The following is a 21,683-nucleotide window of genomic DNA, read 5'->3' on the forward strand; positions in this document are numbered from 1 at the left end:
ATAGGATGGGAATGACAGGAACGGTGTTGAAATGGTTTGAATCATTCCTGCATAACAGATCACAAAGATTCTGGGTCAACCAGATGCTATCCACATCATGCCCGAATTCAATCGGAGTCCCCCAAGGATCGACACTTTCTCCCTCACTCTTTAACTTGTACGTCGAACCCCTGACAGAAATCCTCCGAAACGCTAACATATCCTATCACATGTATGCGGACGACACACAAGTATACTTAAGGATAGAATCCCTGGAAGACATCAAGTTAATGAATGGAGCCTTGAAAATGACATTAAGCTGGCTGACAAGTAACCACCTGAAGCTCAATGCACAAAAAACTGAATTCCTTTTAATCGCATCCGCAAAGAAGTATCTCGAGACAAAAGAATGGACCAATCTGATCACAGCTCTAAACTGTACCCCTACGTTAGTGGATTCAGCGAAATCATTAGGAATCACATTAGACAAGAACCTAGACATGAAAGCTCACATCAACTCAATGGCAAAGAACGCTCGCTTTCACTTGAATTACCTAAGAAAAGTGAAACCATTCATCGCATCGGCAGACCTCAAACTAGCAATACAATCGTTAGTAATCTCAAGGATTGAATATGGCTGTACATCCCTAGCAGGCCTGCCAAAAATCTCCACAGCCCCGCTGAAAGCATGCCTCAATGCGGCAGCAAGACTCCTTACCGGATCGAGGAAATTTGACCACATCTCCCTGTATCTAAAAGCATTAAACTGGCTACCATACGAAGCCAGAATCCATTTCAAAATGGCATGTGTCACCCACAAAGCTCTTCACTACAAAACACCCAAATACCTGGCCCAGAAGATTGAGCTGTCTGGTGGAGACAGACCAGTAAGAAGCGCGAATCTGCTGATGCTGAAACCACCTATCTTCAGGAAAAAGAAAACTTATGACAGAGCGTTCACAGGGGCAGCCCCCAGATTATGGAACTCGCTTCCTCCAAGTATCAGAAAAATTACAGACACGACAAGGTTCAAAAGGGAAACTAAGATCTTCCTAATGAGCAAGTTCCTGACATAAAAAAGATGTGATCTAGTCGTCACCAAGAAACTGGAGGAGACTCAATCCTGGAGGAGACTCAGTCCCCTGAGCCGGGAAGAAGATCTCACTAATAAAGAGCGATGATGAGCACGTTGTACAGGAACACTGACTTTCCCATACAAATCCTTGGTCATATGCCAGGAGTTTCTATTGACTTATATCGATACTACCCCATCTCAACGAGAAATGTTTAATAGTTAGCTCGACACGTATTTACAGTATTTATATGGTAATCTCAGGTTATACGACACTTATATACCTCAATCAATATATTATTGAGAATGTTTATGTTATTCGAGTATAAGACACCCTAGACTTATCTACCTCACTCATTCTATTAGTTGTAATTGCTTTATATGTGAAGTACAGCTCTACATAATGTATAACTTTATGTGAAGCGCTCTGATACCCACGGGTCAAGTTCGCGCTATATAAAACTCTCTAAATAAAATAAAATAAAATAAATAACTTAAGGGTGAACTTCAGTGATCTGCTTACAATGCGCAATATTCACAAACCTTATAAGCTGTGCGCATCAGCGAAACTGTGTGAAACTTCAGCAATTAAAATTTAGGCCAATGAGCGCAATCCCAGAAACTGTATTTACTGTGAGCCTCAGCAGAACCATCAGCCCGATTACTGATGGCACATATTTATACAGGGAGGAGTCACTTTAGTCTGGTGCTCAATTACATGTGTAGATGTGAGTCTGGTGATGCCTGATAACTGAAAGGCACATATTTGTTTACATACAATTTCATATCTGTCTGATTCATTATTCTTATTACAGGGCCTTCTACCTTGAGAAGGCCCATCCTAGAAAAGTTTGCGGACACAACACATGCCAACAAATCAAGGACAAAGGGATTGGGACATGGTCTAGGAACACCTGCAACAAATCCTACATCAAACCTCACGTTTAACTGATGGCGCGAAGAGCGATCTAAAACAATATACTGAGAAAAAGTAACCTGGAGAATTGCTGCAAATTAAAGTAAATTAAAAAAACTAATAAAGAACTACATAACAACAGCTGTGTGACTTAGAAGCTGATTATTTCTCAATGTAGCCCTTGTCTGTGATTACCTTACAGTGCTCACATTTATCATCCGCGTGAGAAGGGATGGTTGACTGGGGTTTCTGATTACAGAAGCTCATTTACATACAAAGGGGGGTGACAGCATGTTCAAAACGCACAGCACAACTTGTTTACGTAAAATGCTCGTACACAAACAGGGTAAAGTCTTGAGTGTCTTTTTTTTTCATTTTCTTTAATACATCCTGCACCTCGCTCTCTTCTTCTCTTCCTCTCATTTCAATTCATCGTAAAGTACTCAAATTCACTTTTGCTTTATCAGCACGGCACTTGTCGGGGGTTGACACAGTTTGATGGGGTCCCCCCCCTATTATCTAGAAAAGGGACTCAGTTCCACCTAGCTCCTTAGCCTGCGACTGGGAAATGTTACTTTGCTTCTTGCATCTGCAAACACAGGCCTCAGAGTGTTTGTAACTTTCCGTCCCACTAGCAGCGTCCCCTTTATTTATTTGTGTGAGTAGCGCAAGAGAGGAACAGAGAACTAGACAAAATTAGCCCTTCTATTGCTTAATACACTGTAAATGTGAAACACTTTGGGGCTTAGGGGCTGGATAAAGAACGTCAGGAAACAAAAGCAAATTAAAGCACATTTTATTCATTTGCCGAACTGTTTAAAAATGTAATTTCCAAGTTCCACATATCTGTTTAAAAATATTTACACTTTCAGTCAATTCCGAGTTTAGTTACAAACCGATAGTGGGAAAAACACATGATGTATAAAAACTGAAACCAAAAACTTCTTTTTACATTATTTTATGTTTCTTGTTTTTTGTTTTTAAAACAGGCCGTCAACCTTTTCCGTGAAAATTATTATGAGGCCCGACATCACTTCTTGTGACATCACTACATGTGACGTCATTGCGATTTGCATATGATAATGGGTTCCATCACTATTTTCCTTACTTGTTCCCTGTTTATTTGCATGACATGGGTCTATAAGTATTAAAAATAAATATATAAATTCACAGGTATTCAGCTCGTTTCTCTGGTGATGTCACACATTGACATGTATTTGGCTGCTTCTTCTATTTTAAGGTGAATACAAATCACTTGCCATTACCCCTCCTTTCATTTCTCTCTTTCTTTTTCTCCCCCTTTCTTTGTCTCTCTCGCTCTCTTTATCTCTCCTCCTCTCCATCTCCCACAAACTCCTGTTAGCTTTAGCTTCATGAATGTCACTGCCACTTCTGGCATTCATACAACAAATCCTTCAGAACATTTGAGAACAAGGGACAATCAGTGTGGAAGACGAGTTGCTGTGAGTGCAACTGATTGTCCTGGCACATATATGCTTTTGATGTGGGTTTTCGCTATTTCACCACATTCTTCCGAGTATGCTGCTTACAGTGGTTCAATTCTGGTAAAAAGTAGAGTTTGGCAAGACACTGAATTAACAGAGAGAGCCAAGTCGGAGAGGAGCCACGGGTCACACTTAGCTATAAGGCCCAAGGCACAAGCTGATTCATCAACCGATATCAGTCTGTAAAAGATGCAGCAAACGTTACTTAAAAACAAGGTATATGCTCTTTTATATCTAAAAATAGGTTATTTCTTGAACACCTGTGCTTCACTTTAGTTCATTACATGTACTGCAGTGGCATGTGTTAACAGTAATACATAAATTTTTTCAATGAAGCTTCCCATCTCCAGAGCCCTGACAACATGTCCACTCTGGGTGTTTTGAGTTCATAGGTTTTATTACTAATCCGACAAAATAGCTGAAAATACCGTTGTTAGTCCTAGTATTGTTCAGTGTTGCTTTTACAGGTAGTGTGGTCAGGTGCGATTTAATGTTTTTCTTTGTATCTCTTCTTCGCCAAATAAAAATCAACAATGTTTCTTTTCTTTTAGTCCACATTGTGCTCAGCTTCCACTGTGTATCCTGGTGCATCATGTCGCTTTGCTATGTGTACAGAAATGAACCATCACTGGAAACAAACACTTTTATAATTCTGCAAATACTGTTATCTGTTTTTCTTCTTTACTGCTAGTCGGGTCTTCTATCATCTGGTATTTCAATGTTCCACATAATTAGAATTTTATCTTTTTCTGTAATTCATTCCTCTCACAATAACTGCACTGTTCAGCTCTTGTCTATGTCCTCAGATGGGTCAATATTATTTTTGATGTTCTTAAGTTCTTTCCGGAATCTCTGCATCTCTAGCATTATTTCCATGTGAGTTAAATTAAGGAGTGTATTCACTGAGGGTTGTGCGGGATTGAAAATTGACAAAAGCCCTTCTCACTTTCAGTGCCCTTACATGTTTTCCCCCTGTGTGTTTGCTGATGACTTTGTAGCTCTAATAGTAGACTAAAGCTCTTCCCACATTCATTGCACTTGAGTGGCTTTCCCCCTGTGTGTGTTTGTTGATGTTTTCGTAGGGTTGATAACCGACTAAAGCTCTTCAAACATTCACAGCAATCATATGGTTTTTCCCCTGTGTGTATTCGCTGATGTCTTTGTAGGTCTGATAATTGACTAAAGCTCTTCCCACATTCATTGCACTTGAATGGTTTTTCCCCTTTGTGTATTCGCTGATGTCTTTGTAGGTCTGATAATTGACTAAAGCTCTTCCCACATTCATTGCACTTGAATGGTTTTTCTCCTGTGTGAGTTTGCTGATGATACCTTAATGCTGAAGAGTAACTAAAACTACTCTCACATTCACTACAATGATAGGGTTTGTTACCCGTATGTGTTCGCTGATGACTTTTTAGCACTGATAATTGACTAAAGCGCTTCCCACATTCACTGCAGTTGAATGGCTTTTCCCCTGTGTGTGTTTGATTATGTCTCTGAAGGCTTGATAAGTGTCTAAAGTACATCGCACATTCACTGCACTTGAATGTTTTTTCCCCTGTGTGTATTCGCTGATGAATCCTTAATGGTGAAGAGTCAATAAATGCACTGTCACATTCACTGCAATGGTATGGCTTTTCCCCTGTATGTGTTCGCTGGTGTATTTGTAGTTCTGATAACTGACTAAAGCTCTTTACACATTCACTGCACTTGAAGGGTTTTTCTCCTGTGTGAGTTTGCTGATGTGTTTGGAGGTTTGATAATCGATTAAAGCACTTTGCACATTCACTGCACTTGAATGGTTTTTCTCCTGTGTGTATTCGCTGATGTGTTTGGAGGTTTGATAAGTGACTAAAGCTCTTTACACATTTATTGCACTTGAATGGTTTTTCTCCGGTGTGAGTTCCCTGATGATACCTTAATGCTGAAGAGCTGTGAAAACTACTGTCACATTCACTACAATTAAAGGGTTTTTCCCCCGTGTGTGTCCGCTGGTGACTTTTTAGGTCTGATAACTGACCACAGCTCTTCCCACATTCACTGCACTTGAATGGCTTTTCTCCTGTGTGAGTTCGCTGATGAGACCTTAATGCTGAAGAGTAACTAAAACTACTGTCACATTCACTACAATGATAGGGTTTTTCCCCCGTGTGTGTTCGCTCATGAATGTGTAGGCCTGATAATCGACTAAAGCTCTTCCCACATTCACTGCACTTGAATGGCTTTTCCCCTGTGTGCATTCGCTGATGTGTTTGGAGGGTTGATAAGTGTCTAAAGCACTTTGCACATTCACTGCACTTGAATGGCTTTTCCCCTGTATGTGTTCGCTGGTGTATTTGTAGTTCTGATAACGTACTAAAGCTCTTTACACATTCACTGCACTTGAATGGTTTTTGTCCTGTGTACGTCTGCTGATGAAGCTTGAGTTGTGATGACAAACTAAAGCTCTCGCTGCATGTGTATGATTCTTCTTTCTTGGTTACTGTCTGTGGGTCGGGTATATATTTGTCTACATCCCATGACTGCATTTCCTGATGGGCCAATATGGCTGATAAAGTACTTGTGTTTTTCTCACACACTTTAAATGTGTGCGGTATTTTGCACGTTTGATTTCTGTTTTAACAATAAAATGCAATAGCCACCAAATATTTGCCACACTCCTTATACGTAGAAGGTGTCTTTGTAGCCGATTGTGCCTTTAGATTGGATTATGGCTATGCACGCTTGCGGGTAAAGTTGTATCTTCCTTCCGGCCGGTGCAAATTGGAACAGCCTTTTGTTTTGTAGATATAAGAACTTATCTTTCCTTTAGCCGTCAGCTGTCTGGCTTCACTCTGTTGTGCTTTTCTCCGGTTGCTGTGGTTTGGCCAGAAAGAGTTTACAATCCATCCAGAGCACTGAATTGTGGTTGTAATCACATCATAACGATACCATAATCAAAGTTGGAATTGGACATTTGTTTATACAGCAGGCGGTTTGTTATTGTTGTTGCCTTAATTTTCCTAAGGTTATTTGTTCGTCTTGTGTCATGGAGGTGCTCAGCTCAGTCTCTTACATCCACCGAACTGCCCTTCACTGCTTCATCCAGTTACTGTCAGTTTGTGTGCAGGTTTCTCTGTCGCCGACTGCGCTGATGTTTTCCTGAATACTGTAACTCATTATTTCTGCTATTATTGAAGATTTACAGCATTAGCTTCTTCATACATTCAAGGCTTGCTTTCTGTTGGATGTAAAGATATTTAAAATTACTAAATTGAAACATAATGGAATGAGAATTCACAATGTTTAACTGGTTGTAAAAGACATTCTCCACGCATTGCAGCGCAACCCCCCCTCCCAACCCCCATGAGGCTGCGCTGCTTTGCACGACAGGGAGGGAGCAGGAAAGCACCATATTTTCAAAGATATGGCTCTCTCCTTCCTTTTCCCTTGCTCTGGCACCGATTACAGTGGCCCTGCGCCATGCACACACCTTAGCTCCAGAGCGCGATAGTGTGTGTGTGAGTCCAGCATAGGTTTTGTACAGGAAGGACAGCCTTCCTGTACCAAATACTATGCCAGACACGAGGAAAAGCTTTTCCCACTTTGTATGCGTGTTGAATAGTGCAGCACATATGCAAAGTCAGAAAAGGAAGGAGAAATGAAAGCATTTCTCCTTCCTTGCACCTAGTTTAAAAGTGTGCAGTTTACTCTCACTAAACCCTATCTACTGTATTTGGTAAATTGGGTTTAGCGTGAGATACCTTGGGTGGTTGCACAGGAACCCCCATGCACCCCCCTTGGCAGGCCCCCATGGCACAAAGTGTCACATTACTTTTACGTTATTTCCAGCGCAAAACAAGTTTAGTGCTGGAAAGTAAATTAGGAAAAAAGATTTTGCGCCATTTTGTGCCACTTTTGTGACGCAAACACAGTGCAGAATTATTAGTAAATCTCCCCCCTCTTCTTTACCGCCTTTGAAACTTAGCAAGGAATATTTCTTCATATACAGATATTTAACTAAAAGATATGTTGATCAGGTGACATCTTATTAATGTCTGAAAAGGAGGGGATTTACCAGGGTTTACAGAGTAAGGGCGCTCCCGGGGCACCCAACTGCTAGAGGTATAGCTTAAGTTAGACGCATATGGTCAAGATTTTATTGAAACAACAATAGATTTTAGAAAAAGAGATGGATCAGGCAGGGCTGTAAAATTTCCAGTAACTCTTCACGAAGTATACAACAAAAGTAACTCCATTCATACACTTCTTCTCGTTCCTTTCCTATTCACTTAAGATCATCTCAAATACCAATTCCTGTCTTTACCTTGCTGGTCATAAGCCTTCTTTGACACTTTCAACAGCTCCCTTGGTTCAAGCATTTCTAGTTTCTTCTAACCTGGAAGACTGGAACATTATTGTGAGTTGAGGGGGGTTTCCTATCGCCATAACATCTGTCTATCTCCCTGACATTAGTGAAGCTTACAGCACCCAGCCGGTTCTGGACCTGAAAGACAACTTTAAAAAGCAAGTCTTTAGTTCTTCCTAAAGTAGATAAAGTTCTGTAAGATACAGCTCCTTCCGGGGCTTTTGTGTCAAACAGAACGATGGGTTCACTGTAAGGACTGTCCTATACATTATAAGCGCAGATAAGGCAAACAAACGTTGATTCATATAATTTAATATTCAACAATATTAATCATTTAGTACTTATAGAGAATCCATCACAACCAATAATTTACCTGACATATCCCCGCAGCAGATGTGGGCATATTACTCTTTTTTTCCCCCCTTTTCCACCAATACATGGCATCTGGCATGATCTTGTCCGTTTGGGGCCCAGGATGCCACTTTGTGACTGGATGGGCCTTTGGAAGATCGGAAGGAGTTGCCAGTTATCCACAGGTGATGCAGCATTTCTACCTTTCCATATTTGCCATCTTCTAGTTTATCTCATTTCCTGTCCTTCGGTCTCTCTACTGCCCTCTGGCTGCGGACTCACTCTGTGGGGTTCATCAGAAGTCTGATAATGGCCTGATAGTCACAAGGCCATGGATCTCACTTCTTCTACAACACTTATTGCAGACATAGGGCCTAGTTAGGAGTTTGTCCAACAGATTATTGCCTCAAAACTAGGGGTGGTGGAAGAATTACGATCTGTCAGGGGAGCGTACGAAGTTTTGCCCACAGGTGCGGAGTTCCAAGAAACTCCACAAAGTGATGCAGAACTGAGTTTCTTTTCACAAGCGGTTCGCCAATGGTAAGGTGGCGAGCACTTGTGAGAATATATAATGCGCAAGACCTCCTCCTGGTGAGATTTCTAATTTAGGGAGGTCGCGACCACTCAAGGGTAGAACTCTGTCATTCTCGTTGATGAAGCTGCCACTCAATTAGAATGTCAATTCGAGCGGCAGAAAGCAACAGCGCCCTCTGGCGTGACGCGTAGTGCCGCTCATGCTGATTTTACAATACAGGACAAACTCCTGGCACTAAAGATCAGTGAGAGCAGCGCAATTTAACAAACTCTGCCACTTGCGGAAGTCCTGTAGAGTGTGGAGTTTCGTGGAGTTCCGCAAGAGTAAAACTCTGCGAACTACACCAAGGCCGAATCAAAACGTGACAGATATCTTGTCTGCCTTATTTTAATTGCCACAGGATGTAATGCATTTTTAGTGGGGCGGGCAGGATACCCGTCACATTTGTGATGGAATAAACCATCCGCTGAAATCTAAATCAGGCCTTTGATGTACATTGTGTCCAGTGTGACTAGCTGGGCTTGAAGGGTCTTGTGGTTTGTGGGTCTCTCACTGCTTTGAGGTCACCGCCAGGCAGACCTTCTCTCAGCTGTGCCCTGTGCAGATCTTCCTTCCAGGCAGGACTTCTGTCAGCTGCGCCTTGTGCAGATCTTCATTCCTGGCAGGACGTCTGTCAGCTGCGCCTTGTGCAGATCTTCATTCCAGGCACAGGCTTCTGTCAGCTGCGCCTTGTGCAGATCTTCCTTTCTAGACAGGACGTCAGTCAGCTGTGCCATGTGCAAATCTTTCTTCCAGACAGGGGCTTCTGTCAGCTGTGCCTTGTGCAGATCTTCCTTCCAGGCAGGGCTTTGTTCCTCAATGATCAATCCAAAGGTTGGGAGAGGTAGAACTGGTCCAAGTCATCTTCTTTATTGCAGTTCAACTGGTCAAGCCACAGACCTCGTGCTCTGAGAGGACAGAGAGTCTGGATTTTCTGAGCTCCGTAGAGCATTGAGACAGTTCTACCGCATCCAGCACACACTACAAGACTCCAAGAGTCAACGCTACAAGTGCTGCTCCAAGGTTTGATTCAACCACTGTATCTGAACATCCCCTGGCAAATTCCAACTAGAGAATAAACATCCTGCCTGCACCAGCAGAGTGCAGAAAGCTTTTCAAGTACCTGGAGGTAAATGGACTTTCTCTATCTGCCGTAACTGAAGATGTTAAACCTTGGTAACATCTATCGCCTTTGGACAAGGTCCTCCATTTTACTATCAGAATGTAACTCATTCTGCGCAGACACAGACCCTCTAGTCCGTATTGCATGAAGCTGGGTGGTTCTCACCCAAAAGAAGGCCCTCCACAAATTGCTGACATTTTCTTACACCCACTGGACAGCCGTGGCAACACACAGACCAACTACACCCCCTCAGGGATCACCCGTCCATCTGCCAGGATCAAGACTCAGATCTTTCAACCTTCTCTGTTACCGTCTTTGGAACGGCCCGTCTCTGGGTTCGTGGAAGCTCCACACTCAGTGAGCTCAGAGTTGCCTGCCTTGTAAAACCATCTCATGAGAGTGGAAGAAAAGAACATTAAGTGACACGCACTGCATAGACGTGTAAATAAATCTACTATTATCGTTCCATGTACCATTGTCCTACTGCTGATGTTTTGACATGGATGTTTTGCCGTCTATCACAGCAGCTTCTTCCTTTAAAATCTTACTCATCAGTTTGTTTTGCATCATACCTATTTACCTATGCACTGTTTCTGACCCTACGACATCTCTGGCAGGCATGCTGTGCTGTCTGTTGCTTCATAAATGGGAAGTAGATTGCTACTGCTGTAGCGTAGTTCCTATATTCCCAATAGGCTCTACGCATTGGAATAATATATCCTATAGATTAGACGTAGGACTGAGGTCGACAAGGTCTCTATTGAATATACTAAACTTAATAGTGAGTGTCAGCTAGCTCAGTGGTCACTAGAAACTTTCTCGAATTCACAAGAAGGGATTCGTTTCTGACAACCGCATAAACATGAGAACTTTGTTTCCCAAGAATGAGAAACATATCTCTAGAGTGGAGGAAACAATAGATACGTATTTTACTCAGTCAATCGTGCATGCTTAGTTTCTACAGAGTTGCAGAGAAATAGTAATACAGGCATTTTCAATAAAAAGGTTTATTGAACAGTCTTCTTTCTCATACAAGAGAAGTGAACTGCTACAATCGTTAAGCAGACTGCAAAGTATAATGCGTACAGCGAGAATAGTATTATAAAATAATACTGTAAGAGCATTGTATGGGTTCTAAGCCATATAAAAATACATACATAAATACACAGGCTAAAATACTCAACTGGTGCTTCTAAAATACGCCTACCCCGATGTACCTAACCTAAGTCTAGTACAAGGGAAGAAGTAAGTATTGTGTAGAATAGGTTTAGATTTCTTTGCCAAGAATCTATCCAAGATTTCTCTAGGTTCTAATAAGCTCCATACCTTCGTTAGAAAGAAGGAGGTCTGGTATCTCTGTCTTAGGACTCGACTTCCCAACTCCCCGCAAGGGGAGCTTGGAAACACTGGAGCTGGATTCTCGGCAGGAGAAGAGACAGCTTCCTGATCAGTGCGTCAGCTGGAGGGTCGGCTTCCTTCAGCACTTGCTTTAGCGAGCTCCATCGGGCAAGTGTATAGTCGAACTGCTCCGAACCACTGTGTCTTTCTAGAGCAAGTGGAGGTATATTTATACCTTGAAGGTGTCTAGGAATGCTACATTTTGACATAAAGTCGGGCATAATAACGTCAGGAAAGAACCCCTAGGGAACAGTTGTTCTTTGCAAAGTACATGAGTTCTTGGACAAATCAATATTCGAGCAAGGGGAAGTTCCCTAACTGCTTAAACTGATTTTCCAAGTAATCGTTATGACGTTTGGCACGGGTGGAAGTAGCCATGCCTATATTTGGTCTGCATCAGATATGTCTAAGTAAGGACTTGATTTCTATGCCTATATAAGGGCAATGTGAATCGTACCTATATAAGGACATGAATCGGGAAAATTCACTCGGAGCCTAAAATGCCACACAACACTGCAGGAAGAGGGCAGTGTCCTTGCAGTCAGATGCACTTGATTGGGATAAAAGGTACCATGTTTGTTAGAAAAGCTGCAACTATTAGAATAATACCATACCAAAAGCAGCACATATAATGCAATAACAGACCATGTAATAGAAAAACGTGACGCAAACAATGCAATAACACAGGCCAGGTGTTGTGACAACCTGACGCAAACAATGCAATAACACAGAGCAGGCACTAGAAGAATCTAATGCAAACAATGCAATAACACAGGCCGTGCACTAGATGCAAACAATGCAATAACACAGGCCGGGCACTAGATGCAAACAATGCAATAACACGGGCCAGGCAGTAGGATTGAAGCAAATAATGCAATAACACAGGCCAGGCACCAGAATAATGTAATGTAAGCAATGCAATAACACGGGCCAGGCACGAGGAGAATCTGATGCAAACAATGCAATAACATGGGCCAGGCCCCAAGAGAATCTGATGCAAACAATGCAATAACACGGGCCAGGCACCAAGAGAATCTAATGCAAACATTACAATAACACGGGCCAGGCACGAGGGTTGAAGCAAATTATGCACTAACACGGGCCAAGCAGTAGGAGAATCTGACACAAACACTGCAATAACATGGGCCAGGCATGAGGAGAATCTGATGCAAACAATGCAATAACACAAGCCAGGCACGAGGAGAATCTGATGCAAACAATGCAATAACACGGGTCAGGCACTAGAAAAATCTGATGCAAACAATGCAATAACATAGGCCAAGCATCAGGAGAATCTGATGCAAACAATACAATAACACGGGTCAAGCACTAGAAAAATCTGATGCAAACAATGCAATAACACAGGCCAGGCACGAGGAGAATCTGATGCAAACAATGCAATAACACAGGCCAGGCACTTGGAGAATCTGATGCAAACAATGCAATAACACGGGTCAGGCACTAGAAAAATCTGATGCAAACAATGCAATAACATAGGCCAAGCATCAAGAAAATTTGATGCAAACAATGCAATAACACGGGTAAGGCACTAGAAAAATGTGATGCAAACAATGCAACAACACAGGCCAGGCACGAGGAGAATCTGATGTAAACAATGCAATAACACAGACCAGGGGTTGGGAGAATCTGACACAAACAATGCAATAACATGCGTCAGGCACTAGAAAAATCTGATGCACACAATGCAATAACACAGGCCAGGCACGAGGAGAATCTGATATAAACAATGCAATAACACAGATCAGGTACTAGGGGAATCGGATGCAAACAATGCAATAACACGGACCAGGCTCTTGGATTGAAGCAAATAATGCAATAACATGGGCCAAGCAGTAGGAGAATCTGACACAAACAATGCAATAACACGGGCCAGGCACTTGGATTGAAGCAAATAATGCAATAACACGGGCCAGTCACTAGGATTGATGCAAATAATGCAATAACACGGGCCAAGCAGGAGGAGAATCTGACACAAACACTGCAATAACACGGGCGAGGCACCAGAAGAATCTGATGCAAACAATGGAAGAACACGGCCAGGCACTAGGAGAATCTGACGCAAACACTGCAATAACACAGGCCAGGCACTAGGAGAATCTGATGCAATAACACGGGCCAGACACTAGAAGAATCTGATGCAAACAATGCAATAACACAGGCCAAGCACTATGAGAATCTGATGCAAACAGTGCAATAACACAGATCAGGTACTAGGAAAATCTGATGCAAACAATGCTATCACACGGACTAGGCTCTTGGATTGAAGCAAATAATGCAATAACACTGGCCAAGCAGTAGGAGAATCTGACACAAACAATGCAATAACACGGGCCAGGCACTTGGATTGAAGCAAATAATGCAATAAAACGCGCCAGGCACTAGGATTGATGCAAATAATGCAATAACACGGGCCAAGCAGTAGGAGAATCTGACACAAACACTGCAATAACATGGGCGAGGCACCAGAAGAATCTGATGCAAACAATGCTATAACACAGGCCAGGCAACAAGAGAATCTGATGCAAACAATGCAATAACACGGCCAGGCACTAGGAGAATCTGACACAAACACTGCGATAACACAGGCCAGGCACTAGGAGAATCTGATGCAATAACACGGGCCAGACACTAGAAGAATCTGATGCAAACAATGGAATAACACAGGCCAAGCACTATGAGAATCTGATGCAAACAGTGCAATAACACAGATCAGGTACTAGGAAAATCTGATGCAAACAATGCTATCACACGGACTAGGCTCTTGGATTGAAGCAAATAATGCAAAAACACTGGCCAAGCAGTAGGAGAATCTGACACAAACAATGCAATAACACGGGCCAGGCACTTGGATTGAAGCAAATAATGCAATAAAACGGGCCAGGCACTAGGATTGATGCAAATAATGCAATAACACGGGCCAAGCAGTAGGAGAATCTGATGCAAACAATGCAATAACACAGGTGAGGCACTAGTAATTAAAGCTCTTCTTTGTCTCGCAGTATCAGCCATTGAACCGGCATTGCAAAGATCACCCACTCGGAAAAGGTCGCGGGCGATTATAGTGCGGAACCGGGCATTCTCCCCTATACTACCAACAGGGAGGACCGCGGTGGAATTTGCCGGTCTAGTCCTGAGTTCCTGGACACTGGCGCGAGGTCTAGACCAGCTGTGAAGTGCGCCGGTTGATTTTAGAACCGAGGCACCAATGGATTTTCAGAGATTAGTTATGTTCTTTCTGTAGTCTAGTTAGATAGAAATAGCGCAATTTTGTGCCAGGCTTAGGCGCATGTTCGAGCGCTTCGGTGCGCCGGTTAGTTAGTTCGGTAATTTAGAACTGGAGAGAAATACCAATTTAAAGTGAATAGGAAAAAAGAAATATAAAGAGAAGAATTAACCCTTACCCATTGAATACTTCAGTTCCTGATTTCTTCGTTGCTTGGTTGATGACGGAGGCTCCAGAAGGTTTCTAAGGGAGAAGTAAGAAGAATTCAGAAGATAAGAAAGTAAGGCAGTGAGTGAATGAACGAATGAGTGAAAAAGAATAAATTAACTCACAGAGTCAAAGGGTGCGAAAATGTTGTTTATAATGCAGGTTACCAAAGAATAAAATAGTTATATTGAAGAATAGATTAGGAGCAAAAGCCATAGGCTCTCTGGGTAAGGAAATTATATATATATATATATAGAGAGAGAGAGAGAGAGAGAAAGTCAGAGAGTAAGAAAGTGGAGAAGGAATTGAAGGAAATTAGTAATGGTGTGCTTTTCTGTTACATCGATTTCCACTCATGCTTGAAGAGAGAGAGGGAGTAAGAAAGGCATAAAACGGAGTACGGCAGAAAGGAAGAAGTAGAGTGGAAGAGCCAGATGGTCAGGCAGTCTCTTCTCTGTTCCATTCCCCTTTTTCCCGGCTGTGTTCACACGGCTACTAGTACACTCTTCAGTTGGTGGCTGTGGGAAAACCAGTGGTGGACTTTGGAAAATCTCATAGTTCTGCTCCGAATTTGGAAAATCTCATAGTTCTGCTCCTGGGAGTGTTGGCACTGTGAGTAACCACGACCCTTAACAGAGTGAAGTGCTCACGCCAATACTCACCTGAGCAGAATGGCTAAAGGGTTCAATTAAAAAAAATTAGGAAACATTCTTAAGGAGATTGAACAAGAGTTGATAGGAGTCAGGGAGAAAAATATGGTAATCAAATTTTAAATGAAGGCCCACATTTCCTAACTCAGTGCTCATTGTACTTCATGTGTCGACCCACTGTCTTCCCAGATGCACAATCTTGTAGAGCTTCCATCTTGTCGTATCTCAATGGAGACGCAGCTTCATGGTCAATGCCCCTGGTCACCCAAGACTCCCCAATTTTATATAACTTCGAGAAATTCAAGAAAGTGTTTTTGTGAATTTTTGATAGTCGGATAATGAATTAATGGAGTTGAGGCAAGGGAATCGAGAGCGTGTCACTTACCTGGCCCAATTTAACAAACTTGTTGTAGAAACTGAATGGCCGGAGGCCAAAAGGGCATCCTTGTTCTACTGGGGTATGAAAGATGACTTAAAGGATGCGGTGTCACAGATCCCAAATCGCCCTACAGAAGTTTCAGCTTTGATTGATTTCGTTTTTGAGATAGACTATCGACAAACAGAAAGAAGGGGTGAAAGACAATGCAAATTTCGGCCCAGTGTACCACGCTTTGACCGGGTCAGCACAGAGGTTGTTAAATCTGGTGATAAAGAACATGCAGTCGAACCTATGCAAATTGGAACTATTAGAGGCCCCCTTTCCAAAGAAGAGAAAGCAAAGCGTTGACAGAATAATCTATGGCTTTATTGTGGTATCAGTGAACATTTTGTAAAGAAATGTCCCAAGAAGCCAAAAACCTTCAAGAGGGAAAACTCTTTGCACCACTAGTAGAAGGAGTTGGGCTGGTGGTTGCTAACAAGGATACAACTCCAATTTCTCATCAGGTGGCCAATATTCTACAATCTTCCGCTCCACACCTTATTCTGACGAGGACCCTAAGATTTCAAGACCGAGTTCTTTCAGGAGTGGCCGTGATGCTGGACTCCGGTGCTACGGGGAACTTTTTTGACCTCAAATATGCCTCGAAAATTGGTCTGAGGCATTACCTAAAGAGAGAAGTGAGGCAGTTAGGGCTGTTGAGGGTACAAATGTATCTTCCGGCCCAATAACCAGTCATTGGATTTTCTTATGGTTTCAATATGACAAAGTCATATGGCAAGGTCCTGACTTTGTCATATTGAAACCATAAGAAAATCCAATAATATTGTTATCATAGTGATTTATGTTTTCTAATGTGATTCTATGGTTTAATTGCATAAACTGTATATAAATTGTAAAAAATACAGCTTTTTGTGATTAGTGTGTTAGGAGGATGAATGTGTGTAGTATGTATGAAAAAGATCTTTAGGGATAGTGTCTATGAATGAGTCTAAAAGGGAGGAGCAATAATAATCAGTAAATGTTTGTGTTCTCGTTATGTTTTGTTTAAATGTTTTGTTGAAATATTTAAATGTAAAAAACTAAATGAAAAATGAAGTTTTTAAATAAAAATGCTAATCTAAAAGATTTATTCTAAAGATCAAACACTTCTCACATAGTGTTCTATTCGTGTGTGAGTCATACAAATAATCTACGAATTAGGATTAGCAGCGCTGGCAACATTTTTGTGATATATATAAGGTCAGGGTTTGGCCTTGCTGCTTGGGATCCCATACCCTGTGGTGATTAGTAACAGTCAAGAGTAGAGCTGCAGGGGCACTAATAGGTGAACAAAGCCTCATTAACAAACAAATGGTCGTTTAAAGACCTGTGAAGTACTGGGGTGCCCGGGAGGCTGTGTCAGCCAGGCTGACACACAGGGGAGAGGGGGTGGGAGGGGGGAGGACAGCAGGAACTGAGAGCCGGTGAGGTGGCAGGGCAGAGCAGGGAGTGAGAGCCCGGGTGAGGGAGGTGGAGGGCAGAACAGGGAGTGAGAGCCCTGTGAGGTGGGAGGACAGAGCAGTGAGTGAGAGCCCGGGTGAGGGAGGTGGAGGGCAGAGCAGGGAGTGAGAGCCCGGGTGAGGGAGGTGGAGGGCAGAACAGGGAGTGGGAGCCCGGGTGAGGGAGGTGGAGGGCAGAGCAGGGAGTGAGAGACCGGGTGAGGGAGGTGGAAGGCAGCAGGGAGTGAGAGCCCAGGTGAGGGAGGTGGAGGGCAGAGCAGTGAGAGCCCGGGTGAGGGAGGTGGAGGGCAGAGCAGGGAGTGAGAGCCGGGTGAGGTAGGAGGGCAGCAGGGAATGAGAGCCGGGTGAGGTGACAGAGGGCAGCAGGGAGTGAGAGCCGGGTGAGGGAGGTGGAGGGCAGAGCAGTGAGAGCCCGGGTGAGGGAGGTGGAGGGCAGAGCAGGGAGTGAGAGCCGGGTGAGGTGGGAGGGCAGCAGGGAATGAGAGCCGGGTGAGGTGACAGAGGGCAGCAGGGAGTGAGAGCCGGGTGAGGTGAGACAGATAGAGATAGAGACAGATAAAGACATATAGAGACAGATAGAGGCAGAGACAGAGAGAGACTGGGACAGACAGAGCTAGATAGGGTCAGATTCAGGGGCAGAGAAAGACAGATAGAGGCAGAGACAGATAGAGGCAGAGACCGATAGCGATAGAGACAGACAGCGATTGAGACAGACAGCGATAGAGACAGCGAGAGAGACAGACAGAGAGAGACAGAGGGAGAGAGGGAGACAGACAGAGGGAGGCAGACACAGACAGACAGACAGATGGAGGGAGACAGACAGAGGGAGGGAGACAGACAGAGGGAGGGAGACAGAAAGACGGAGGGAGATAGGCAGAGGGAGGGAGATAGACAGAGGGAGGGAGACAGACAGAGGGAGGGAGACAGAAAGACAGAGTGAGACAGACAGAGGGAGGGAGACAGAGAGAGGGAGGGAAACAGAGTGAGGGATGGAGACAGACAGAGGGTAGACGGAGGGAGGGAGACAGAGGGAGATGGACAGTGGGACACAGATAGAGGGAGACAGATGAAGGGAGACAGAGAGAGAAAGAGGGAGACAGAGAGAGGGAGAGAGAGATAGGGAGAGAGAGAGGGAGGGAGAGATAGGAGAGAGAGAGAGAGAAAGAGAGATGTGTGTGTATGCTTGTCTGTTGGCTCAGTGGATGAACACGTCAGCTGCAGGGGCCTGTGTTCAACTTCATGGTCACAGTTCCACAGTTTTTTTTCGTTCTAGCCCCTTCCCCCTCCCCCACTGACTCCGCCTCCACGGGTGTGGCCCTCGGCCATAAACCACAATGTAAATTTGGCCCCCGAGAGAAAGTTTGTGAGTACCCATGTTCTAGATCAACTAAAAGATGAAAAAATCTTCATGAAGTTAGATTTACATGGGGAGTGCCATTTAATTTGAGTGAGAAGTGGAGAGGAATGGAAAACAGCATTCAGAACAAAGTATGGATTATATGAGTACCAAGTGATGCCCTACAGTTTGAGCAACGCTCCTGCAGCGTTCCAGTACTTCATTAATGATGTCCTGAAGGAGTTCATTGATCAATGCACGATTGTTTACATCGACAACATTTTGATTTATTCCTCATCAGAGGAAGATCAGCAACAGGTCAAAAGAGTTTTGCATTGCCTGAAGGAAAGCAAGCTTTACATAAAACTTGAAAAATGCGCTTTTGGAGTGAAACCTGTGGATTTCTTGGGATTTGTAATTGCTCCAGAAGGTCTTACCATGGATGTTAAAAACATTGAGGCGGTCTTAAATTGGCCTTCTCCAACCTCTGTGAAAGAAATACAGAGCTTCATTGGGTTTGCAAATTTCGATCGCAGATTCATTCAAGAATTTTCCCTGAAGGTACCTCCAGTTACTAAATTGCTACGGAAAGGAGTACCTTTTTAATGGTCTGCCGAGGCAGAAGATGCTTTTCAGTTCCTGAAGAAGAGTTTTTCCACCGCGCCAATTCTGCTGCATGCGGATCCTACGCAACCGTTTTACCTGGAGACTGATGCTTCTGAACAAGTCGTCGGAGGGGTACTTTCACAGAGACACTAAGAGACCGAACAGTTGCATCCGGTGGCATATTACTCTAGAAAATTGCAACCAGTGGAAATAACTGATACTATTTTAGATAAAGAACTCCTCGCTTTCATAGATGCCTTCCAAGCATGGCGACATTACCTTCTCAGAGCAAAACATGTGGTGACGGTATTCACCGATCACCGGAATCTTCAGTTTCTGAAGTCTGCCACAATGCTCACACCATGCCAACTTAGGGGGTCCCTCCCTGTATGTCGCTAATTATGACTTTGTAATAATTATCGGCCGGGAAGAAATAATGGAAAGGTAGATGCCGTGTCTCGCATTGACACTGATGGAAGAAAGAGTTCCATTAGAGATTGTTGGACTTGTCCCTTTTTTCAGGGTCATCCCTGAACTTTTTGCCTTCCTTCTGTATTTTGTCTGACCTCTTTTATTGGTTTAATGACTCTGGGCACTTTACCGCTGCTGATCAGTGCTAAAGTGCATATGCTCTCCCTATTATAAATTAATGTATTAATCAGTGGTTCCATGTTTGGCTATTTGGTGTACTTATCAGACCCAAGTCGAGTGTACTAAGTGTGCCCAGGGCGTGTAATTCCAAATGCTGCTGTTGGGCTTGAGGCACTGGTTGTGCTACTTACAGAAGCGGCCTTGAAAATGTGTCTAAGGTCTGCCATTGCAGAGCCTGTGTGCAGTCTGGTACTGTCATGCTGACTGGGCAAGTGCACCCACTTGCCAGACCCTAAACCTTCCCCTTTCTTCATATCAGACACCCCTCTGGTAGGCAGGGTGCATTGTAAGTATAAGGTAGGACAAGCCCTGATGTGAGTGGCATGTCCTAATAGTGAATTACAGCCATTTTTGTTGTATCACTATTGCAAGGCTACCTGTTCTCCATAGGCCAGAATGGGCTATTAGAATTGTTACATTTTATAATCCTAACTGACTCAGAGAACATGGTAGAAATTCGAGTTTAGTATGCCTGACCTCAGAATAATAAAAATACAACTTTTAGTGAAGTTGGTTTTAATATTCTGTGTTTGCAAATACCACTTTTAGAAAGTAGGTATTTGCTTGCCTAACCTTTCAAGCCTGCCTCTCCTAGGTTGTGTATTCCTTTGTCTAGTTTTGTGAGTGACAGGGCTGGGGGATTCCAAGAGACAGGATCAGTCACCGAGTGGTGAATAGAGAGATCTGCATCTAGATGGGAGGGAGGAATTGCACCTGAACTCTGAATAGGGCTGTGCCTGCCTTCCATAATGCTGGCTCCACCTCCTGGGGAGCGGCTGATGTCCCTGCCCTGCACTCTGAAAGAAGAGAAGGAGTCCTGTAAACAAAGTGCTCCAGGACTATACTTGCCTTCCACAATGTTGGCTTCCCTTCCTGTGGGGCGTCTGATGTGCATGCCCTGTACTGTGAAAGGAAAGGAGTCATCTGGTAAACAGAGTGCCTCAGAACTGGTTTGGACTGGGCAGAGGCCCCTCTCCCCTCAGAGAACAAAGGATTTTGGGGTATAAATATTCGGACCCTGATCCCATGAAATTAGATCACTATGGACTATAAGAAAAAACTTTTACTGAGGAGAGGAACCTGAAGAAACTGAAGAAAAACTATTCCCAAGCTGAAGTGCTGCTTGGGGGATTGGCCTGCAGTGGTGGCCTTACTGCCAAAGAAAGGAGAAAGGAACTTTGTGTACTTTGCTTTCAACTTGTGAAGGATCTCCAAGGGCTTGGAAAAGAGCTAGCCTCCAGCTGAAGTCTCAGGGACAACAGACTTCACCCCCAGCTCCCCAGAGTTCTTGTGGAAGTGCCTGCTGCTGTTTTGGGCCTTCTGAGGAACTGCATGTCGCAAGGAGCTGGAAGCGCGACTCAACGAGAAGAGGCGTGTCGCCGTCGCTTTGCCTGCTGTCGCAACTCCGAAGGAGGGTGTCGCCGCTGGAACTGTCGCACTGCACCGCATTGGAGAGAAGCATGTCGCAACAAAGAGGAAGCGTGTCGCCGTCGCTGCTGCTGCCGTCGCAACTCCGAAGGAGGGTGTCGCCGCTGTAGTTGTCGCTTTGCACCGCATCAGGAGAAGATTCTTGGAACAAGGTCGGAGCATGTCGCTGTCGCTGTGCCTGCTGTCGCAACTCCGAAGGTGGGTGTCGCCGCTGGAACTGTCGCATTGCACCGCAACGACCAAGAGCACCTAGCATCCCCCGAGAAGCGCGCCACGGTCGGAGCTGCTGCCTTCGCATCTTGGATGTTGCCACTGTAGTTGTCGCATCGTGTGGAAGCTCCACGCATCGTGGGTGAAGAGCGTCACCGCTGGGGCTGCTGCCGTCGCTTCTTGGATGTTGCCGCTATAGTCCAC

At 44.0% G+C, this 21,683-nt stretch overlaps 1 protein-coding gene across 2 annotated transcripts in view; it reads right to left on the bottom strand.

The window, feature by feature from the left end:
* Positions 1 to 2,766: 2,766 nt before the first annotated feature.
* LOC144767651 (uncharacterized) overlaps positions 2,767 to 21,683 on the bottom strand; it is a 44,652-nt gene continuing 25,735 nt past the window's right edge. For both annotated transcript variants that reach the window (XM_078651052.1, XM_078651057.1), the window contains 2 exons: positions 14,689 to 14,753; positions 2,767 to 6,692 (listed from right to left, as the gene is read on the bottom strand). In XM_078651052.1, the coding sequence (XP_078507178.1) occupies positions 4,372 to 6,000 (1,629 nt within the window). In that variant the 5' untranslated portion in view covers positions 6,001 to 6,692; positions 14,689 to 14,753 and the 3' untranslated portion in view covers positions 2,767 to 4,371. The remainder of the gene's footprint in view (positions 6,693 to 14,688; positions 14,754 to 21,683) is intronic.

The sequence above is a fragment of the Lissotriton helveticus genome, chromosome 1_1, assembly GCF_964261635.1.
Source record: "Lissotriton helveticus chromosome 1_1, aLisHel1.1, whole genome shotgun sequence".
Lineage (NCBI taxonomy): Eukaryota > Metazoa > Chordata > Amphibia > Caudata > Salamandridae > Lissotriton > Lissotriton helveticus.